Raw genomic sequence first — 20,694 nt, forward strand, 5'->3', positions numbered from 1 at the left:
AACTCCAGTAAAGGGTGACTGAGTGTCTGTGTGTGTTTATTATCTAAAAATGAAACAAAAACATGAGTAGAATAGAATGAAGTGTCACTATGGAAACAGAAGATGAGATGACTAAAGAGTTCCCATGAGCAGAAGACTTAATAGAATATAAATAAAAATAATAATACAATACATTGCTATAATAATTAAATGTATAAATAAAATTGTATATTATACAATATTAGAATAGATATACATATAATAATAATTTATGAATGGAATACCTTACAATAATAATTATATAAAATAATGTTAATACAGTATGTTACTTATGTTGGTGCACTACATTCACTGTCTGCTTTGTGTGTATAAGACGCGCTCTCGCTCGCTCACACGCGCACGCGCACGCGCACACGCGCACACGCACACGCACACACACACACACACACACACACACACACACACACACACACACACACACACACACACACACACACACACACACACACACACACACACACACACACACACACACACACACACACACACACACACACACCAGATAAAGGACTGCATCACTTCTGATAGAGGAAAAATCAGTAGAACACGATGGATGAATGGGTTCCTGTGTGTGTACAGTGTGTGTGTACAGTGTGTGTGTGTGATGTGTATGTGGTGTTTATGTCAGTGTGTGGGAGCAGGAGAACTTTTGCTGAGATTACCAGAGGAACTTCCCTCCTTCCCCCCCCCCTCTATCCCCCCCCTCCCCCCTCCTTCATGTGTTTCTGTTTACATATGAGTGTTTTAGGTGTGTGTTTAGAGAGACACATGAGAGTCACTGAACATTAGAGTTACTGAACACTGCTGATAATGATGAACTTCCTTACCTGGGAACTGGAAACATTCTTCATCAAGCAAACGCACCAGAGACAGCTTTACAAAATAAGAGTCCTTTAATTATTGAGGATGAACAGTTCCTATGCAGAAACACAAGAGCATGCACTCTGGGTAATGTAGTATCTTATCTCCCCACGGAGAGAGGGGCTTAGAGGGTTGGTTTGGTGGGGAGACTGCAGTGATAATGGTGGGGGGTTAGAAGCAGGAAGGGGAGGAAAGAGAGAGAGAAGAGGTAGAGGAGGAGAGGAAGACAAAGGAGGTGGTGAGGCAATGGGGAGGGGCATGGTCCACATGATATCTCTCACACACACACACACACACACACACACACACACACACACACACACACACACACACACACACACACACACACACACACACACACACACACACACACACACACACACACACACACACACACAGTCTCCAGGGTGGTAATCTGGTAAAAGGTGTAGAATGTTTAAGTCAAGAGGGCGGGATGATGGAGAGAGGGAGTGAGTGAGGGAAGGAGGGATGAGGGTTAAATGAAGGAGGGGTTTAAGAACCTTGTATGAAGATAGAGGGCGGGGCAAAGAGGGGAAGGGGCAGGGCCCAGAGGGGTGTGTCTGGGGTGGGCGGGGCCAGAGTTCTGGAGGGCAGGGCCAGGGGGTGTGGCTTCATCATGGCAACAGGCTCAACCAGTGCGGAGGATGATGTGGACTCCTGAGTCAGTGAAGACAGGACCGCTCATATCTCCCACCTTCAGAGCGAACGAGGCCTCCTCAAACGCCCTCTGCATCTGGCCTGCACACACACACACACACACACACACACGGATGCTTTCAAAAGATTGGCAAATACACAAATGATTTAGTGTCTGTGTTTCTGTCCGTGTGTGAGTATATGTGTGTGGTATTCACATTTTTTGTCATTTAGCAGACGCTCTCACCCAGAGCGACTTACAGTAAGTACAGGGACATTCCCCCCGAGGCAAGTAGGGTGAAGTGCCTTGCACAAGGACACAACATCATTTGGCATGGCCGGGAATCGAACCAGCAAACCTTCTGATTACTAGCCCGACTCCCTAACCGCTCAGCCAACTGACTCCCTGTGTCTGCCCCCGTGTCTTACATGTGTCTGTCTATAGTGTGTGTGTGTCTAAAGTGTGTGTGTGTGTATGGTGTGTGTCTATAGTGTGTGTGTGTGTATGGGGTGTGTTTATAGCGTGTGTGTGTGTGTTACCGTGTCCAAACAGCCCCAGGTCTCCTCCGTTCCTGGCAGAGCTGCAGTCAGAGAACTGAGACGCCAGAGACTCAAACTCCTCCTCTCCTGACCTGATCTGCTCAATGTACTCTGCTCACACACACACACACACACACGAGAGAGAAGCACAGGTCACATCTAACAGCTTCAGAGATACCAGAAATAGAGACCAGAGTCTCTCCAGAGAGAGCCACAGTGTAAAGAGACGAGAGAGAGTGAGATCAGAGAGGAGAGAGAGGCCAGAGAGAGGAGAGAGACCAGAGAGAAAAGAGAGAGAGAGACCAGAGAGAGAGAGACCAGAGAGAGAGCAGAGAGAGAGACCAGAGAGAGAGCAGAGAGAGACCAGAGAGAGAGAGACCAGAGAGAGAGACCATAGAGAGAGCAGAGAGAGACCAGAGAGAGGTGAGACCAGAGAGAGGAGAGAGAGACTTACTCTGAATGAGCTCCAGCGCCTCGTCCTTGGTCCTGGTGATGTTCTCCTCCCTCCAGGAGGACGGGCGACGTGATTGGTTGTGCTTGACCAGCAGGTGAGAGCAGCGCACCTTGTCTGGGTCCCCGCCCCCCTCCCCCGCACCCGGACGCTCCCATTGGCTGGCGTTGGTGATGTGGTTGAAGTAGTACACCCTACCTGTTGGGGGGTGTGGGGGAGGGGTGGAGAAATAAAGGAGGGGGGATAAGGGAGGGGGGAGAGGGCAGAGAGGAGCAATGGGGCCAGAAAGGAGGGGAGAGAGAGGAGAGGAGAGAGAGAGGAGGGGAGAGAGACAGAAGGTAAGAGAGAGAGGAGGTGAGAGAGGAGGTGAGAGAGAGAGAGAGAAGGGGAGAGAGAGAGAGAGAGAGGGAGGAGGGGAGAGAGAGAGGAGGGGGGAGAGAGATGGGGGACAGAGAGGAGGGGACAGAGAGGAGGGGAGACAGAGGAGGGGAGACAGAGGAGGGGAGAGATGGGGAAGGGGGACAGAGAGAGAGGTTAGAGGAAGAAAGAGAAACATCACGAGGATTCTCTGATTCAACCTGCATCTGGAGCTGCTCTCTTAACACAACACTACTGGCTTGTCAAACGCCCCCAGATTAGCTGGGATTGTAGGATGAGCCACCGACCAAACATTACCATCCATTCTACAGTCACGATTGACAACCGTTACCGACACACCACCCCGCCTGGCACGCCTCCCAGGGTGCGGGCCGGTTGACGTCATGACGGGCCTCCTACTTCAGCTGCCCCCCTAGCCAGCTAGCTACTGCAAACCTCTGCTACATTACACATCAACGCCTTACGAAGTTAACAAAAGCATTTGCTAATTGCTAATAAATGTAGGCTATAACTACACAAGACGAAGCGATAAAGTGGTATTCAAAAAATTTCAGCTGAAGATGGCTAGATAGGTCAACCGACTAATGCGTTAACTGACTAACTAGCCAGTCATTCAATGCGGTGCAGTTCTCCACTGCGGGGAGGGACGGCGGAACCTAGATAGCTAACTAGCTACTGTAGCTAGCGGTCTCGCTTTGCTTTAGTGCGACAGACTCCTCGTTAATCCCACAATCGGTTTGTTCGCTGTGTTTCCATACTTGAACTACGGCTCATGCGCTTCTCCCATCCGGACGGTAACTTCTCGTCATCTGCCATTTTTTCACTAACACCAAAGCACACGAGCTGGCCAGCAGAGAAACAAGTATGGGTTGACGACACACACTTTCAATACAATTTACGACATATATTTTGGGGGACCGAGGCCCGCCTACATTGACAATTTCGACCAATCATAACCCTGGGCTATCCTTTCAATCATCCGTCTTTTCGACGCGTGATTGTTCCGTCAACCACTTTACGGCATTAACGCTTGTGTTTCTATCGCAGTGCACGTTTAGTCCAAGCTGCCAGAAATCCATTACAGGTAAAATCTCCATATCTGTCTGGTAAATTTATTGTTTATTTAAATATAGTGTACCGTTATTTTGCATGACATGGGGAATGTAGTGTTTTCATGACTGTCTTACAGATGTGTAGATTCCCGCAGTTAGCCAGCTAGTTAGCTAACATAGCTAACAGCTAGCATAGAGTGTGATTGGACGCATCTAGTCACCAGTTGTCCATACCGTTAACACTGCCCCCATACCTTGCCTCACAGCTCGTTGTCCCGCCGGCAAAGATGATTGAGGTGGTGTGTAACGACCGCTTGGGTAAGAAGGTCCGAGTGAAGTGCAAGTATCCTTCAGCGGGCAGGAGAAGTGCGAGCGCTGAGACGGAGATGGAAGCTTCTGTGTGACAGACTGATGTGCTCTAGGGGTGGGTGGATGGATGGAGACGGAGTGTAAAGTGATGTATGTTTCTGCTTTTGTGTGCATGCCTTCATGTGTTTGTACGTGCGTGCGTGTGTTTGTCCTTAACCCCCCCCCCCCCCCCAAGCTCAGAGGACACCATTGGAGACCTGAAGAAGCTGATTGCTGCCCAGACAGGAACAAGGTGGGACAAGATCGTCCTCAAGAAATGGTGAGTGTGTTAATCAACAATTAGCAAGCTTTTCCTCTTGTACATCCTACTTTTAAAAGGCAATTTACAGTCGTGAAAATCTAGATTTCAATGGTGTTTCACTCGCACTGTCTTAACGTGTTCACCTTGCTACTTCGTGTCTGGCTCGTTTTGTGAAGTAAGAAGTTGTTTTCTTTTTTCTAAACACTGCGTATAACCTAAATAGCGCCGTGGTCTGGTTAGGTGGTTGTGCGGCAGCTGGTTGTGTTCATCCTTGCAGGTGTGTGTGTGTGTAACCCTATACCTGTATCCTTGCAGGTACACCATCTTCAAAGACCATGTGTCGCTGGGAGACTGTATCCTTTATCTGCTGACCTGTGACCTCACCCACCTCTGAGGCCCCTGCATGTGACCTGTGACCTAGATAGCTGTGTTGCCGTGGTGATCCTTGACTCTGGTTCTGCAGATGAGATCCATGATGGGATGAACCTGGAGCTGTACTACCAGTAACCACCAGCAGAGGGAGCAGTACACACACACACACACACACACCATACACTCAGGCCCTACACACACACACACAGATCAGTGAGTTAGAGAGCGTCTGTCCAGATCAAGGCTTTCAGGCAGATAAGATGACAATGATGTCTACAAATGTGTTTTGTTTTGATATTGTTTTGGAAATAAAAGCTGATATTTATAAACCTGTCCTGTATGATGTCCCCAGCTGTTAGCAGTGTTTGTAAATCACACGTTTAGATACACTGTAGATGTATGTCTAAATAGTGTTTGTAATTTTCAGGATGTAACAAATGTGCAGAAAATGTACTATATATACACTATAATGTTAGTATAATGAGTATATAATATATTCAGTCTAATATTCTGTATATGGTACATTAGTATAGTGTATGTAACATGGGTAGTATAATATATTGGAATCTCTTTCTGTTGGTTTAAAAAGTTATTTAATTCAAAAAGTTCTGAAAAGACAACTGAAATCTGACAGATTCAGAACACCTCCCCCAACGACAGAGAGGTGAGGGTGTCCACAGGGCTCAGGTTACGTGTGTGTGTGTGTGTGTGTGTGTGTATGGTGTGTGTGCATACTGTGTACTGTATAGTGTGGTCAGTGTTAGGGTCAGTCAGCAGTATTCGGAGTAGTCCTCTTCTACGTAGTTGGCAGGGAACAGACCCACCTACAGACACACACACAGTCAGCACAGAGACACAGGAAGTGAGGGAACAGACCCACCTACAGACACACACACACTCAGCACAGAGACACAGGAAGTGAGGGAACAGACCCACCTACAGACACACACACACTCAGCACAGAGACACAGGGAACAGACCCACCTACAGACACACACACACTCAGCACAGAGACACAGGGAACAGACCCACCTACAGACACACACACAGTCAGCACAGAGACACAGGAAGTGAGGGAACAGACCCACCTACAGACACACACAGTCAGCACAGAGACACAGGAAGTGAGGGAACAGACCCACCTACAGACAGGCACACAGTCAGCACAGAGACACAGGGAACAGACCCACCTACAGACACGCACACAGTCAGCACAGACACACAGGGAACAGACCCACCTACAGACACGCACACAGTCAGCACAGAGACACAGGGAACAGACCCACCTACAGACACGCACACAGTCAGCACAGAGACACAGGGAACAGACCCACCTACAGACACACACACAGTCAGCACAGAGTCACAGGGAACAGACCCACCTACAGACACACACACAGTCAGCACAGAGTCACAGGGAACAGACCCACCTACAGACACGCACACAGTCAGCACAGAGTCACAGGGAACAGACCCACCTACAGACACGCACACAGTCAGCACAGAGTCACAGGGAACACGTGTGTGTAAAGTGTGTGTGTACCCACCCGTCCATACACCTCTCCCTTCCACCAGCTGGGGTTTTTCCTGGACAGGATCTTGATGGTGTCTCCCTCCCGGAGCGACAGCTCTGTCCTGTCCCTGGCTGAGAAGTCATACCTCGCCCTGGCAACGCCCTGGTACCTCACCCCGCCCCCTGCACACACACACACACACACACTAGTACCTCACACTGCCACGTGAAGGACACACACTGCTGTAGGAAACAGTGTGAATGTGAGTTAGTGAGTACCTTGTGGGGGTGTGGAGGCAGCTGGCAGCTCATCTGGCTGTTTGTAGGGCGTCTGCAGTGTCGTGTCCACGTCCTTGAAGTACTCCTTCAGAGAGTTCTCCTGGTAGAACTGGACAAGCTCCTGTTGACCCACCACACAGCAGCTCAGTACACACACTCACACAGACCAGATCACCAACACTGGAGTACACACATAGCCAGGAGTGTGATTGGTGGACAGACCCAGGCAGGAGTGTGATTGGTGGACAGACTTACTATCAACCCTTTGAAGGCCTTCTTGTCATTGATGCGATAGAGACCTTCACAGGAAGTGATGCGGATGTGTCTGATGTCCATGTTGAACCTGCGGAGAGGGGCTATGAGTGTGTTTTGACGGAGTGTGTATTTGTGTATGTGGGAGTGTGTGTGAGAGTGTGTACTTGTGTGTGTGGGAGTGTGTGTGAGAGTGTGTGTGGGAGTGTGTGTGACAGTGTATTTGTGTGTGTGGGAGTGTGTGTGAGAGTGTGTACTTGTGTGTGGGAGTGTGTGTGAGAGTGTGTATTTGTGTGTGTGGGAGTGTGTGTGAGAGTGTGTATTTGTGTGTGTGTGTGTGTGTGTGTGTGGGAGTGTGTGTGAGAGTGTGTATTTGTGTGTGTGTGTGAGAGTGTGTACTTGATGCTGATGGCGAACTCTCCCCCCTCCTTCTGTCGGACCAGGAAGGTTCCATCAGACCGTGACATCAGAAGAGACTTGGCTGCAGAGCGGTCCATACTTCCTGCATACCTGCAGCACACACACACACATACACACACACACACACACATGTGAATGTGTCAGAAAGAGTCTGTCAAAGAGTGTGTGTTTTAATGTGTGTATAGGCGTGTGTGTGTATACACACCACATGAAGCTAGTCAGGTCAGGCGTGGATTTCTGAGAAGAGATGTCAGAGGTCAGAGGTCCGAAACACACACACACTCATACACTCACACACACACGCACACACACACATACACTCACACACACACTCATACACACATACACACACTCATACACATAAATACTTACAGCTACAAATGGCTGGACTTTGTTGCAGGGGAACCAGCCCACCTGACCAATCGTCACGTTCCTTCCCTGAGTGACATAGGGAAACAGACCAATCACACAGCAGCTCCAGGCTCAGGCTCCTCCCTTTCTGAGCCAACCATGTTTGTGTTTCTGAGAAAGCTTGTTTGTGTTTGAATCACATTTCATTGTTTTGTATTATCAAAAAGAGACAGAGAAACAGAAGAATTGAGAGGGAGAACGAGAAGGACAGAGGGAGGGAGAGAGAAGGATAGAGGGAAGGAGAGAGAAGGATAGAGGGAGGGAGAGAGAAGGATAGAGGGAAGGAGAGAGAAGGACAGAGGGAGGGAGAGAGAAGGATAGAGGGAGGGAGAGAGAAGGACAGAGGGAGGGAGAGAGAAGGATAGAGGGAGGGAGAGAGAAGGATAGAGGGAGGGAGAGAGAAGGATAGAGGGAGGGAGAGAGAAGGATAGAGGGAGGGAGAGAGAAGGATAGAGAGAAATGAGGAAATAGACAGAAACAGAGAAACAGACAGAGAGATCATCTCACACCTACGCACTAACCACAGGAAGGTGCCTATCTGTATATGAAACCATGTGTGTTTGAGTGTGTGTGTGTGTGTGGGCGCTTGAGTGTGTGTGTACCTCCCACCACTGCAGGTCCACTTCAGCACGGGTCAGCTCTATGACATCACCAATGGAGAGAGGCAGTGGTTGGCCGAAAGCCACAGGGGGCGGGGGCAAGCCATAGTACTCCTGGCACACCTCCATTTTAGGAAGACCTGAGGGGGAGAGAGGCTTCTATGTGTGGTTCTGTATGTGTGGTTTTGTATGTGTGGTTCTGTATGGTTCTGTACGTGTGGTTCTGTATGTGTGGTTCTGTATGTGTGGTTCTGAATGTGTGGTTCTGTGTGGAACTTTACCTGGACCAGGTTTGAGACCCTTATGGTTCTTCTGGGGGTGGTGGAGGGAGGGGGAGAGGGGGGAGGTAGGGGAGAGGGGGGAGAGGGGGAGGTAGGGGTAGAGGGGAGGGGGAGTACATTTTTACTCCATTGTTGAAAGCACCTACTAAATAGTGCTCCTATTATACAGTGCTGTGGTATAACCCTGCCAGAAACAGACCCTTGACATACCTTCTTCATAGTGCCAGCATGATCTGAAACACAACACACACACTGTTACAGTGTCACATTTACACCTTACACACACGATTTAACACACAAACACCATCCACACACACACCATCCACACACACAAACACACCATCCACACACACACCATCCACACACACACACACACACACCATCCACACACACACCATCCACACACACACCATCCACACACACACACACACACACACACACACCATCCACACACACACCATCCACTCACACACACACACCATCCACACACACACACCATCCACACACACACCATCCACACACACACACACCATCCACACACACACACCATCCACTCACACACACACACCATCCACACACACACACACACCATCCACACAATCGTACCTGTGGGGCGTCCGCATGCTGGAACTCTTCCAAGACACTCCTTGTGGGCGGCCATCTTACAGCGAGCACAGCGGTAGCCCTGGAAGAAGATCCCCCTGCTCACACACACACACACACACACACGCACCATATACACGTACAGTACCAGTCAAAAGTTTGGACACATTTTCCCATTCAATGTGTCCAACTTTTGACTGGTACTGTACATGATTTAAAAATCAAAAACCAAAACTCTAACCTTTGTGAGTGTAGGAGTGTGTATGTGAGAGTGTGTAGGAGTGTGTGAGTCTGTGTGTGTGTATGGTGTGTAAGGTGTGTTACCTGAGCAGCATTCCACAGGCCTTACAGGAAGTGGTGTCTTCAAAGCAGTGCATTAGGAAGTCATGGCTGTTGGCTGTACAGTTCTCTGGGCACATGTTTGACCTGCGACCCCACACATGCCATTGGTCAGAACCCAGGAAGTGAAACACAGACATAGCAAGTCATTGGTCAGAGGCTGGGAATTGAAGCCAATGGTGTGTGTGTGTGTGTGTGTGTGTTTGTGTATGGTGTGTGTGTTTGTGTATGGTGTGTGTGTGTGTGTATGGTGTGTGTGTGCGGGTGTGTTTGTGTATTGTGTGTGTGTGTATGGTGTGTGTGTGTATGGTGTGTGTATGGTGTGTGTGTATGGTGTGTGTGTGTGTATGGTGTGTGTGTGTGTATGGTGTGTGTGTGTGTGTATGGTGTGTGTGTATGGTGTGTGTGTTCTTACAAAGCCATCTCAAACTGTTCAAGCCACTTCTTCTTCAGGTCTCTGGTTTTGAAGAACAAATCATAGCCCAGCCCCGCCCCATCCAACAGGAGGAACTCATGAGACCACTGCACACACACACATACACACACACACACACACACAAACACACAGAGACAGGGTAAGAGATAGAAAAAGGAGCTAGGAGGGAGACAGAAAGAGGGAGGGAGACAGAGAGAAAGAAAGAGAGAGAGACAGAGAGAGAGAGACAGAGAGAGAGAGGGAGGAGAGAGAGACAGAGAGAGAGAGGGAGAGAGAGAGAGAGACAGAGAGAGAGAGGGAGAGAGAGAGACAGAGAGAGAGAGAGAGAGAGAGAGAGAGAGAGAGAGAGAGAGAGAGAGAGAGAGAGAGAGAGAGAGAGAGATAGATAGATAGATAGATAGAGAGAGGTACCTTCTTGCTGTCTCGGTCGCTCCCTGGCTGGTCTCTGATCTGGTACAGCTGCAGCTCCACCAGCTCCTTCAGATCCATGCTGTCCCCGCTCCTCCTCTTTACACACCAGCATGGCCTTGTCAAACAGGAACACGTACCTGAACACACACACACACTTTCTTACTTTTGGGAAGGCATTATGAGCACACACACATATATACAAACACACACACACACCTGTCCTGTTTGGATTTCTTCTCTGGGCAGCAGATCTTCAGCTCTCCATCTATCTTGGGTCGCCCATACAGAGCCAGAGACTGGGTCTGGAGGGGGAGGACAGGGGGGCAGGGGGGCAGGAGAGAGGACAGGGGGGCAGGGGGGAGGACAGGGGGGGAGGATAGGGGGGAAGGGGAGAGGACAGGGGGGCAGGGGGGGAGGACAGGGGGGAGGACAGGGGGGCAGGGGGGAGGACAGGGGGGAGGACAGGGGGGCAGGGGGGGAGGACAGGGGGGCAGGGGGGGAGGACAGGGGGGCAGGGGAGAGGACAGGGGGGAGGACAGGGGGGCAGGGGGGAGGACAGGGGGGAGGACAGGGGGGAGGACAGGGGGGAGGACAGGGGGGCAGGACAGGGGGGGCAGGGGGGAGGACAGGGGAGAGGACAGGGGGGAGGACAGGGGGGCAGGGGGGGGGACAGGGGGGAGAACAGGGGGGAGAACAGGGGGGAGGACAGGGGGGGGACAGGGGGCCAGGGGGGAGGACAGGGGGGCAGGGGAGAGGACAGGGGGGAGGGAGGGAAGAGTGGGACGTCATTGAATGTTTTGTCTGAATTCAGTGGAAATGTTCAAATGTGTCTGGTGATATTTGAGCGTTTGTGTGTTTCTAAGGTTGTCAGTGTGTTTCTAAGGCATGTGTGTGTTTCTCACCATGTTAGAGAGCTGGAAGGCATGTGTTTTCTCACCATGTTTTCTATAGAGAACTGGAAGGTGTGTGTTTCTCACCATGTTTTCTATAGAGAGCTGGAAGGTGGTGATCTGTCTGATGATCTCGTTGTCTCTCTTCACCTCGTTCACACACTGGGCCAAATCCTGATACACGCACGTACGCACACAGCTGATTTACAGAGCATGAACACCATCACACTGCTCTGGTAAACCCGGTCCAGACTGAACTCACCCTCATGGCATCCAGCGCTGTCCTCAGGTTCTCATTCTCTATGGCGTTGGTAGTGTGTTTCAGAAGTTCCTGTGACACACACACACACACAGACACCCAATGAGTGTGTTGTTGTTTTACCCCAGGGGGGATATGGTTAGCTGGGTCAGGAAGCTGATTGGCTGACCTGCAGCAGGAGGGGATACTTCAGGACTCGCTGCATGGGAACCATGAGGAGATCCCTGAGGGAGAACCTCCCGCTGTTGGCCCTCTTAGCACTCCTGGAGGATAACATCTTCATCATCATCACCATCATCAGGATGTCTACTCTTCCACCCTCTCCCTCCCTCCCTCCCTCCCTCCCTCCCTCCCTCCCTCCCTCCCTCCCTCCCTCCCCTCTCCCTCCCTCTCCCTCTCCCTCTCCCTCTCCCCTCCTCCCTCTCCCTCTCCCTCTCCCCTCTCCCTCTCCCTCTCCCTCCTCCTCCCCTCTCCCTCTCCCTCTCCCTCTCCCTCTCCCTCTCCCTCTCTCCCTCTCCCTCTCCTCTCCCTCCCTCCCTCCCTCCCTCCCTCCCTCCCTCCCTCCCTCCCCCTCCCTCCCTCCCTCTCTCTCTCTCTCTCTCTCTCTCTCTCTCTCTCTCTCCCTCTCTCCCTCCTCTCCCTCTCTCTCTCTCTCTCTCTCTCTCTCTCTCTCTCTCTCTCTCTCTCTCTCTCTCTCCCTCTCCCTTCCCTCCTTCCCTAACTCCCTCCCTCCTCACCTCCAGTTTCATCCTGACGTCTTCTCTGGAGGCCATCTTGTCCAGGTGTTTGCTTGCTGTCTCCACCTGGCTGCAGTACCGCCCATACAGCAGTAACCTAGGAAACACACAAGAAATACACCATCAGCCACACAGTAACCTAGGCAACACACAGGAAGAACTGTACACCGTTAGACACTCGGGGTGTGAGTGTGTGAGAGAGAGTGTGTGTGTGTCAACCTCTCTTTGTAGCTGATGAAGACCTGGTAGAGAGTCTCAGCTCTGGAGCAGGAGATAGAAGACCTGATCTCCTGCAGGAGACCACGATGAGTAGCAACCAGGTCCTGCACACACACACACACACACACACACACACACACACACCACACACACACCACACACACACACACACCATACACACAGACACACCATACACACAGACACAGCATACACACACCATACACACACATATAATGAGATTACCATTAGAGGGCACCACTAGAATAAACACAGACACAAAAGACACACGTAAGGTATAAACACACTCACTCACACACACACTTACTTGTGTGTTGATGAAGATGCTCTCTATGTCCTGGGGCTGGAGGAACTTCTGTAGGGGTTTCATAAAGTGCTGTACACACACACACACACACACACACACAGCGTTACATCAGTGAGTGTAGGTGTATGTATGGTGTGTGTATGGTGTGTGTGTGGTGTATGGTGTGTGTGTGGTGTATGGTGTGTGTGGTGTGTGTATGGTGTGTGTGTGGTGTGTGTATGGTATGTGTGTGGTGTATGGTGTGTGTGGTGTGTGTATGGTGTGTGTATGGTGTGTGTGTGGTGTATGGTGTGTGTGGTGTGTGTATGGTGTGTGTGTGGTGTGTGTATGGTGTGTGTGTGGTGTATGGTGTGTGTGTGGTGTGTGTATGGTGTGTGTATGGTGTGTGTGTGGTGTATGGTGTGTGTGGTGTGTGTATGGTGTGTGTGTGGTGTGTGTATGGTGTGTGTGTGATGTATGGTGTGTGTGGTGTGTGTGTGGTGTATGGTGTGTGTATGGTGTGTGTATGGTGTGTGTGTACCTGTATGATGGACTCCAGTGTATGGGTGTATTTCTCTTCAGTCTGTGTTATCTCCTGAAGGCAGCATTCTCTCTTGTCGACCCCCTGCTTCTGGTGCTGAGGAGAGCGACACAATATGACACCACCGTGTGTGTGTGTGTGTATGGTGTGTGTGTGTGGTGTGTGTGTATGGTGTGTGGTGTGTGTGTGTGTGTATGGTGTGTGGTGTGTATGGTGTGTGGTGTGTGTGTGTGTGTATGGTGTGTGGTGTGTGTGTGTGTGTGTATGGTGTGTTGTGTGTGTGTGTGTGGTGTGTGGTGTGTGTATGGTGTGTGGTGTGTGTGTGTGTGTGTGTGGTGTGTGGTGTGTGTATGGTGTGTGGTGTGTGTGTGTGTGTATGGTGTGTGGTGTGTGTGTGTGTGTATGGTGTGTGTGTGTGTATGGTGTGTGGTGTGTGTGTGTGTGTATGGTGTGTGGTGTGTGTGTGTGTGTGTATGGTGTGTGTGTGTGTGTGTGTGTGTGTGGTGTGTGGTGTGTGTATGGTGTGTGGTGTGTGTGTGGTGTGTGTGTGTACCGTCTCAGCAGGTAGCTCGTCCCTCATCAGGTCTTCGTATATCTCATCCCCCTCATCCTCCTCACCCTCCACACAGTCGTACAGGTCATCATCCTCCTCCACAGTGTCGCTGCACACACACACACACACGTATATACAGCTATCTATAACTAGATTCAAACTTTTTTTCACAACTTTTTTTCACAGACCTTTTTTCAAAACTTTAAATACAAAAACTCACACACAAAAACACACACTTACTCCATCTGGTCTGAGAGCCCACTGTAGATGTCATCATCAGCCACACAGCCTTCCAAAGGGAATGGTCTAAGGAGAAGGAAGAGAGCAGGGGTCAGGGGTCAGGATTAGGGGTCAGAGGTCAGGTTCAGGAACCAAGATACTTACTGGAATCCTCTTTGTGTGGCGACGGGGGAGTGGGATAAGATAGACAACGTGTCTATGACCTGCAACACACACACACATGTTACATCCTGTTATACACACACACACACACATGTTACATCCTGTTATACACACACACACATGTTACATCCATGTTATACACACACACACACACATGTTACATCCAGTACACACACACACACACTCATGTTACATCCATGTTATACACACACACACATGTTACATCCAGTACACACACACACACTCATGTTACATCCATGTTATACACACACACACACACACACATGTTACATCCAGTACACACACTCATGTTGTGCGTGTGGGAGTCAGGTGGCTGAGCGGTTAGGGAAGCGGGCTAGTAATCAGAAGGTTGCCAGTTCGATTCCCGGCCGTGCAAAAATGACGTTGTGTCCTTGGGCAAGGCACTTCACCCTACTTGCCTCGGGGGAATGTCCCTGTACTTACTGTAAGTCGCTCTGGATAAGAGCGTCTGCTAAATGACTAAATGTAAATGTTACATCCAGTACACACACACACATGTCATGTACAGTACACACACACACACGCTCTGGATAAGAGCGTCTGCTAAATGACTAAATGTCATGTACAGTACACATGGGGAAGGGAGAACGATATTATAAACAACACATCAACACATCAACACGCACACACAGAGGAACACACACAGAGACTCTGAAACACACACACACCTTTCCGAAGTCTCGGACATCGAACAGGTCGAAGGCCTCAAACAGCTCACTCCTCCGCATGTGGAAACTCTCCTGACACACCACCCAGGAATGCCCGAATGTTCTTCAGACACAGGAACTACACTCACACACCATACACACACACACACCATACACACACACCACACACGCGCACCATACACACACACCATACACACACACACACAGACTTGGATTCAGTTAAAACACATCACACACTGACTTAAACTGAAACACACACTCACTCACTGACAATAACAGAGGTTTTGGCAGTCAGACATTTGCACAGTAAGTTTGCATAGCTTCCTGCTGAACAGATGTGTGGTGTGTGTGCATGCGTGCATGTGTGTTTAGGTGTGTGTGTCTGCTCAGAAATGTGAAATGAGGAACTGTAAGTCAAGAATATAGGAAATATCAAGTTCTGACTGAAACTGTTAAACTCACATGACTGTGTGTGTATTTTTTGTGTGTGTAGGTTTGTGCGTGTAGGAGTGTGTGTGTAGGTGTGTGTGTGTGTGTGTGTGTGTGAAGAAAGAAAGGATTTATGAAGCACATGAGTTCACAGGATATTTCTCAAGCACGTCATATGTTTTAGGATTCCCCAGAGTTACACACTCACACTCACACACACACACACACTCTGATCCATCTGATCTATTAGCAGGACTTCCCCATGTTGTGACAGGAACCCACATGACTGGAAGAGAGGAACTCTCTCTCTTTGTATATGTCGCTCCCCTCTCTCTCTCTCTCTCTCTCTCTCTCTCTCTCTCTCTCTCTCTCTCTCTCCCTCTGTCTCCCTCTCTCCTCCTCTCTCTCTCTCTCTCTCTTGCACTCTGTTTCTCTGTTTCTCTCTCCCTCTTTCTGTCTCTCTAAACCTCTCTCTTTCTTTCTCTCCATCTCTACCTGTTTTTTTAGATCTTCATCAGGTTATTTTCCTATCATGAAGCCTGTGACCTAAATGTTGTCTGCACATCGCTATGGTAATGACTATGGAAATGCACCAGGAAGCAGGTAGACGGGGGCAGCCAGATGTTACATAAACATGGGACGTCAAGTAGACAGACAGACAAGTAGACAGACAGACAGACAGACAAGTAGACAGACAGACAAGTAGACAGGCAGACAGTGTTTTTCCAGGTGTGTGTGTACAGGGGTGTGCAGATGTGTGAGTTTCCAGGCGTGTGTGCAGGTGTGTGTGTGTCAGTAGGTGTGTGTGCAGGTGTGTTACCTGGGACATCTGTGGTCTGAGGTTGATGTGTCGGAGGTTGATGGCGTGGGGCTGCAGGTTGTTGAGCAGCTTGACAGAGCAGCACTCCGTCTCTCAGCGCCAGCGCCAGCTCACACACCTGCGCCCCCTCCCAGGTCACCCGGTGGCTCTCCGGCAGCACCCGACATGCGATCAGCCACGCCCCGCACTGACGCCACAGCTCCATGTTACCCTGGGCACAGCACCACGGCAACCTCATTACAGCGTTACTACAGCATTTTTTGAGCGATAACTGAAACAGAGTTAGTACAATGTTATTACAATGCTGAAACAGACTCAGTCAACACACACCATGCATGTATAGACACTCACACACACACCACACACACACCATACACAAACCATACATACACACACACATATGTTTCGGGTTAGAAAAATGATTTGGTATTAGAATTTCCCAATGTTCGGTACTTGTAGGTCAAACGGGACTAAGCGATTCTGAAGTCTACTGTGGGACTACTTTACCTACAGAGCCGACGCTGATGGCAAACACACGGACATTACGAAGCCTATTTGTAAAAGCTGCTATAAAAGTGTTGTTCAAGGGAGGAAATGCTTCTAACCTCGCCAAGCACCTCAGAGGCAGACACCAAGACCTACACACCCAGTACAAAAAACAACATATGGCATATAGACAAATATATTAAGCTACAGTTATTTGCGGATCTCATTAGCTAAATAGTAGGGGTGGGAATCTTTTGGTACCTAACGATTCGAATCGATTCTTGGGGTCACAAATCAGATTTTTAGCGATTTTTAATAATAAATAAAAAAATATATAAAAAAAATATATATATATTGATTTTTGACAAATCGATTTGTGAATCGATGTGAATCGCTAGAAGACTGAATCTCGATTCAAATGTGAATGGATTTTTCCCCCACCCCGACTAAATAGCATAGTAGGGCTACGAGCTAGCTAATAATAATAAATCTTTATTTCGGACGCCAAGTTCCATGTAAAATAACAGACATAGAGCTATAAAAAGGAGCTATAAAAAAAGAGAAAAATAAAAGAATACAACATACATAATACAGTGCATTAAAAAGTATGAAGACTTTTGTGCCAATGTCGTCTTAAGTTTGAAGTAAATCGATAGCAGCTCTTTAGAGGGTTGACCAGAGCCTACAGTTCTCAGACTTGTCCAGTCGACACATGAAACCATACATCAATTGTCTCAAGAGCGCCTGACAGGTTGGTACGTGCTTAGACACAAACAACTGACTAGCACTATGCCACCTAGGCACATGAAGCAGCAATCTAAAAGCATCATTGTAAGCTACTTTCAGTCTCTGTATACTCCTTTTCCTGTAAATAGACATAGTACACTGCTCACAAATGAGCAGTGTACTATGGTGTTATGTAGGTTATAAACAGGGAACATTTAACTGAATCTGAGCACATAAAAAACGTCCTTAATAACATATTGGCCTGAGAATATATTTTACAGCGCTGTCGATATATATCGTTGTCATCTGTCCAATCATCAGAAATGACATGGCCCAGATATTTTATTTCCTCACAAACACCAAGGGGACTGCCAGATAAATAAAAGGTAGGGAAGGTTAATTTCCTGTCCTGATTACTTCTGACTATCATTATATGGCTTTTCTTTGCATTAAATTTGATATCATGATCTATACCATACTGAGACTAACCCTAACCCTAACCCTAAAGAAACACTCCCATCGTAAATGTTGCGAACAGAATTGAAAAACAAGTTAGGGTTCAAAAATTGGATCTTAAATAATTCGATCTTAAAAAAATTGGATCTTAAAAAAATTGGATCTTAAAAAATTCAGATTGTAACATCTGGGATATCAAGGATAGGTAGAGTAATCGAGCCTTAATGCAAGATTTGATCACATCGGACTCACCGAAGCATGGTTGTTTTCCCTGGTAGTCATCATGTGTTTTCTCTTCTCTATTGCTCGATTGCTCTACCTATCCTTGGTATCCCGGAAGTTGCAATCAGAATTTTTTCATCTCTAATTTTTTCGGCTCGAATTTGAGCATCCCCAATTTCGGAGCCTTGAATTTTTCGATCTGAATTATTTTTTTACATTTAAATATACAGTATATTCATGTGTTTAAATTTCAATATTAAGTATTCAATGCCTTTTAAAATTCAAAACATTATGTCACTGATTTGCTTCCATAGTCTGTGATCTATTAGGTATTGAGTATTGAATCGGTATCGTTACAGTTTCAAGTATCATTTCAATATTGAGTATTGCGATATCCAAAAAAAATTGTATCGTGACAACACTAGTCTCCAACCCTAACTAGTCTTTAAACCTAACTAGTGTCCAGCCCTAACTAGTGTCCAGCCCTAACTAGTCTTTAAACCTAACTAGTGTCCAACCCTAACTAGTCTTTAAACCTAACTAGTCTCCAACCCTAACTAGTCTTTAAACCTAACTAGTGTCCAGCCCTAACTAGTCTTTAAACCTAACTAGTGTCCAGGCCTAACTAGTCTTTAAACCTAACTAGTGTCCAGCCCTAACTAGTCTTTAAACCTAACTAGTGTCCAGGCCTAACTAGTCTCCAACCCTAACTAGTCTTTAAACCTAACTAGTGTCCAGGCCTAACTAGTCTCCAACCCTAACTAGTCTTTAAACCTAACTAGTGTCCAACCCTAACTAGTCTTTAAACCTAACTAGTGTCCAGGCCTAACTAGTCTCCAACCCTAACTAGTCTTTAAACCTAACTAGTGTCCAGGCCTAACTAGTGTCCAACCCTAACTAGTCTTTAAACCTAACTAGTGTCCAGGCCTAACCAGTCTTGAATCGTAAGTTCTAACGAGACCCAGAGTTATAACTTGACCCTGTATCTTACCTTTCACTACTAACTACTGCTAACTCACTACTAACTACTGCTAACTCACTACTAACTGCTGCTAACTCACTAGTATTACTAAGTCACTACTAACTACTGCTAACTCACTACTATTTCAAACTACTAACTACTTCTAACTCACTACTAACTAGTCCTCTACAGAATATTTCAGTGATGGTGTTAATTTAACACTCGGAGTGTTGACGATGACGAGAGTGGAACTTTATCAATATATTTAGGAGTCAGGTGGCTGAGCGGTGAGGGAATCGGGCTAGTAATCTGAAGGTTGCCAGTTCGATTCCCGGCCATGCCAAATGACTTTGTGTCCTTGGGCAAGGCACTTCACCCTACTTGCCTCGGGGGGAATGTCCCTGTACTTACTGTAAGTCGCTCTGGATAAGAGCGTCTACTAAATTTAAATGTAAATTTAACAAGTAATAAAGAGAACTTCTAACTACTCAATGACTCAATACTGACTACTAATACTCAAATAATAGCTGCAGTTCAACAACTGTAACGTAACTTTATATAACATCACTGTCCATCACATGGTTTCTTTCTGACTTACCTTCTCTTTATCTTTTAGAAGTTGTCCTCTTTCTCTCGTTCCCTGTCTTTCTCTCTCTCTCTCCCCTCTCTCTCTCTCTCTCTCTCTCTCTCTCTCTCTCTCTCTCTCTCTCTCTCTCTCTCTCTCTCTCTCTCTCTCTCTCTCTCTCTCGCGCTCTCTGTCTCTCTCTCTCTTTCTCTCTCTCTCTCTCTCTCCTATGTCTGTTCTGCTCTCATTGTCTTGTCGTTGACCCTGCTGTCCTCTTGTCCTCTTGTCCTCTCGTTCTCTCGTTCTCTCGTCCTCTCGTCTTCTCGTCCTTTCGTTCTCTGGTTCTCTTGTTGTGTGTGGGTGTTGCTCTGCTCAGGAAGCTTCTAGCTGCAGGCTGCAGCTTCCTCTTTCCTCACACACACACACACACACACACAGACGAACGCACATGCACATGCCTTCACATACACACACAGATGCACAGATGCCGGCACAAACCCATGCATGCAAACACACACGCACAGTCCTCATGCAGCTGTTTGTGTGTATACAGAAAGTGAGAAAATCAACCACAGCATCACAGAAGAGAGAGAGGGGAGACTGAGGGGCGGAGGAGAGAAGAGGGGGAGAGGAGAGAGAGAGGGGGGAGGAGAGAAGAGGGGGAGAAGAGAGAGAGAGAGAGGGGCGGAGGAGAGAAGAGGGGGAGAGGAGAGAAAGAGAGGGGCGGAGGAGAGAAGAGGGGGAGAGGAGAGAGAGGGGGGAGGAGAGAAGAGGGGGAGAGGAGAGAAAGGGGCGGAGGAGAGAAGAGGGGGAGAAGAGAGAGAGAGAGGGGCGAAGGAGAGAAGAGGGGGAGAGGAGAGAGAGGGGTGGAGGAGAGAAGAGGGGGAGAAGAAAGAGAGAGAGGGGCGGA

At 48.3% G+C, this 20,694-nt stretch overlaps 3 protein-coding genes across 3 annotated transcripts; 1 reads left to right on the top strand and 2 right to left on the bottom strand.

Moving 5' to 3' along the window:
- Positions 1-913: 913 nt before the first annotated feature.
- pin1 (peptidylprolyl cis/trans isomerase, NIMA-interacting 1) lies at positions 914-3,799 on the bottom strand. The gene is made up of 4 exons (XM_067259275.1): positions 3,685-3,799; positions 2,552-2,746; positions 2,098-2,208; positions 914-1,659 (listed from the first exon to the last, which is right to left on the bottom strand). Exons 1-4 carry the CDS (start codon positions 3,740-3,742, stop codon positions 1,550-1,552), a joined length of 474 nt encoding a protein of 157 aa, XP_067115376.1. The 5' UTR covers positions 3,743-3,799; the 3' UTR covers positions 914-1,549.
- A 138-nt stretch (positions 3,800-3,937) lies between these two features.
- Positions 3,938-5,293, top strand: ubl5 (ubiquitin like 5). The gene is made up of 5 exons (XM_067259276.1): positions 3,938-4,010; positions 4,245-4,321; positions 4,523-4,606; positions 4,904-4,941; positions 5,052-5,293. Exons 2-5 carry the CDS (start codon positions 4,266-4,268, stop codon positions 5,093-5,095), a joined length of 222 nt encoding a protein of 73 aa, XP_067115377.1. The 5' UTR covers positions 3,938-4,010; positions 4,245-4,265; the 3' UTR covers positions 5,096-5,293.
- A 248-nt stretch (positions 5,294-5,541) lies between these two features.
- Positions 5,542-20,127, bottom strand: LOC136965273 (proto-oncogene vav-like). Its single transcript, XM_067259357.1, is given in 31 exon segments — positions 5,542-5,784; positions 6,508-6,656; positions 6,753-6,873; positions 7,008-7,095; positions 7,404-7,514; positions 7,630-7,661; positions 7,797-7,862; positions 8,438-8,574; positions 8,716-8,746; positions 8,926-8,948; positions 9,322-9,416; positions 9,643-9,744; positions 10,073-10,179; positions 10,505-10,603; positions 10,605-10,641; positions 10,721-10,806; positions 11,482-11,568; positions 11,657-11,725; positions 11,823-11,930; positions 12,391-12,487; positions 12,610-12,713; positions 12,935-13,003; positions 13,455-13,550; positions 14,008-14,116; positions 14,248-14,313; positions 14,392-14,450; positions 15,120-15,200; positions 15,202-15,237; positions 16,369-16,437; positions 16,439-16,579; positions 19,818-20,127. Coding segments are annotated over 30 exon segments (2,523 nt in total). The 5' UTR covers positions 16,574-16,579; positions 19,818-20,127; the 3' UTR covers positions 5,542-5,730.
- Between the last annotated feature and the right edge of the window lie 567 nt (positions 20,128-20,694).

Source organism: Osmerus mordax, chromosome 21 (genome assembly GCF_038355195.1).
Source record: "Osmerus mordax isolate fOsmMor3 chromosome 21, fOsmMor3.pri, whole genome shotgun sequence".
Taxonomy (NCBI): Eukaryota; Metazoa; Chordata; class Actinopteri; order Osmeriformes; family Osmeridae; genus Osmerus; species Osmerus mordax.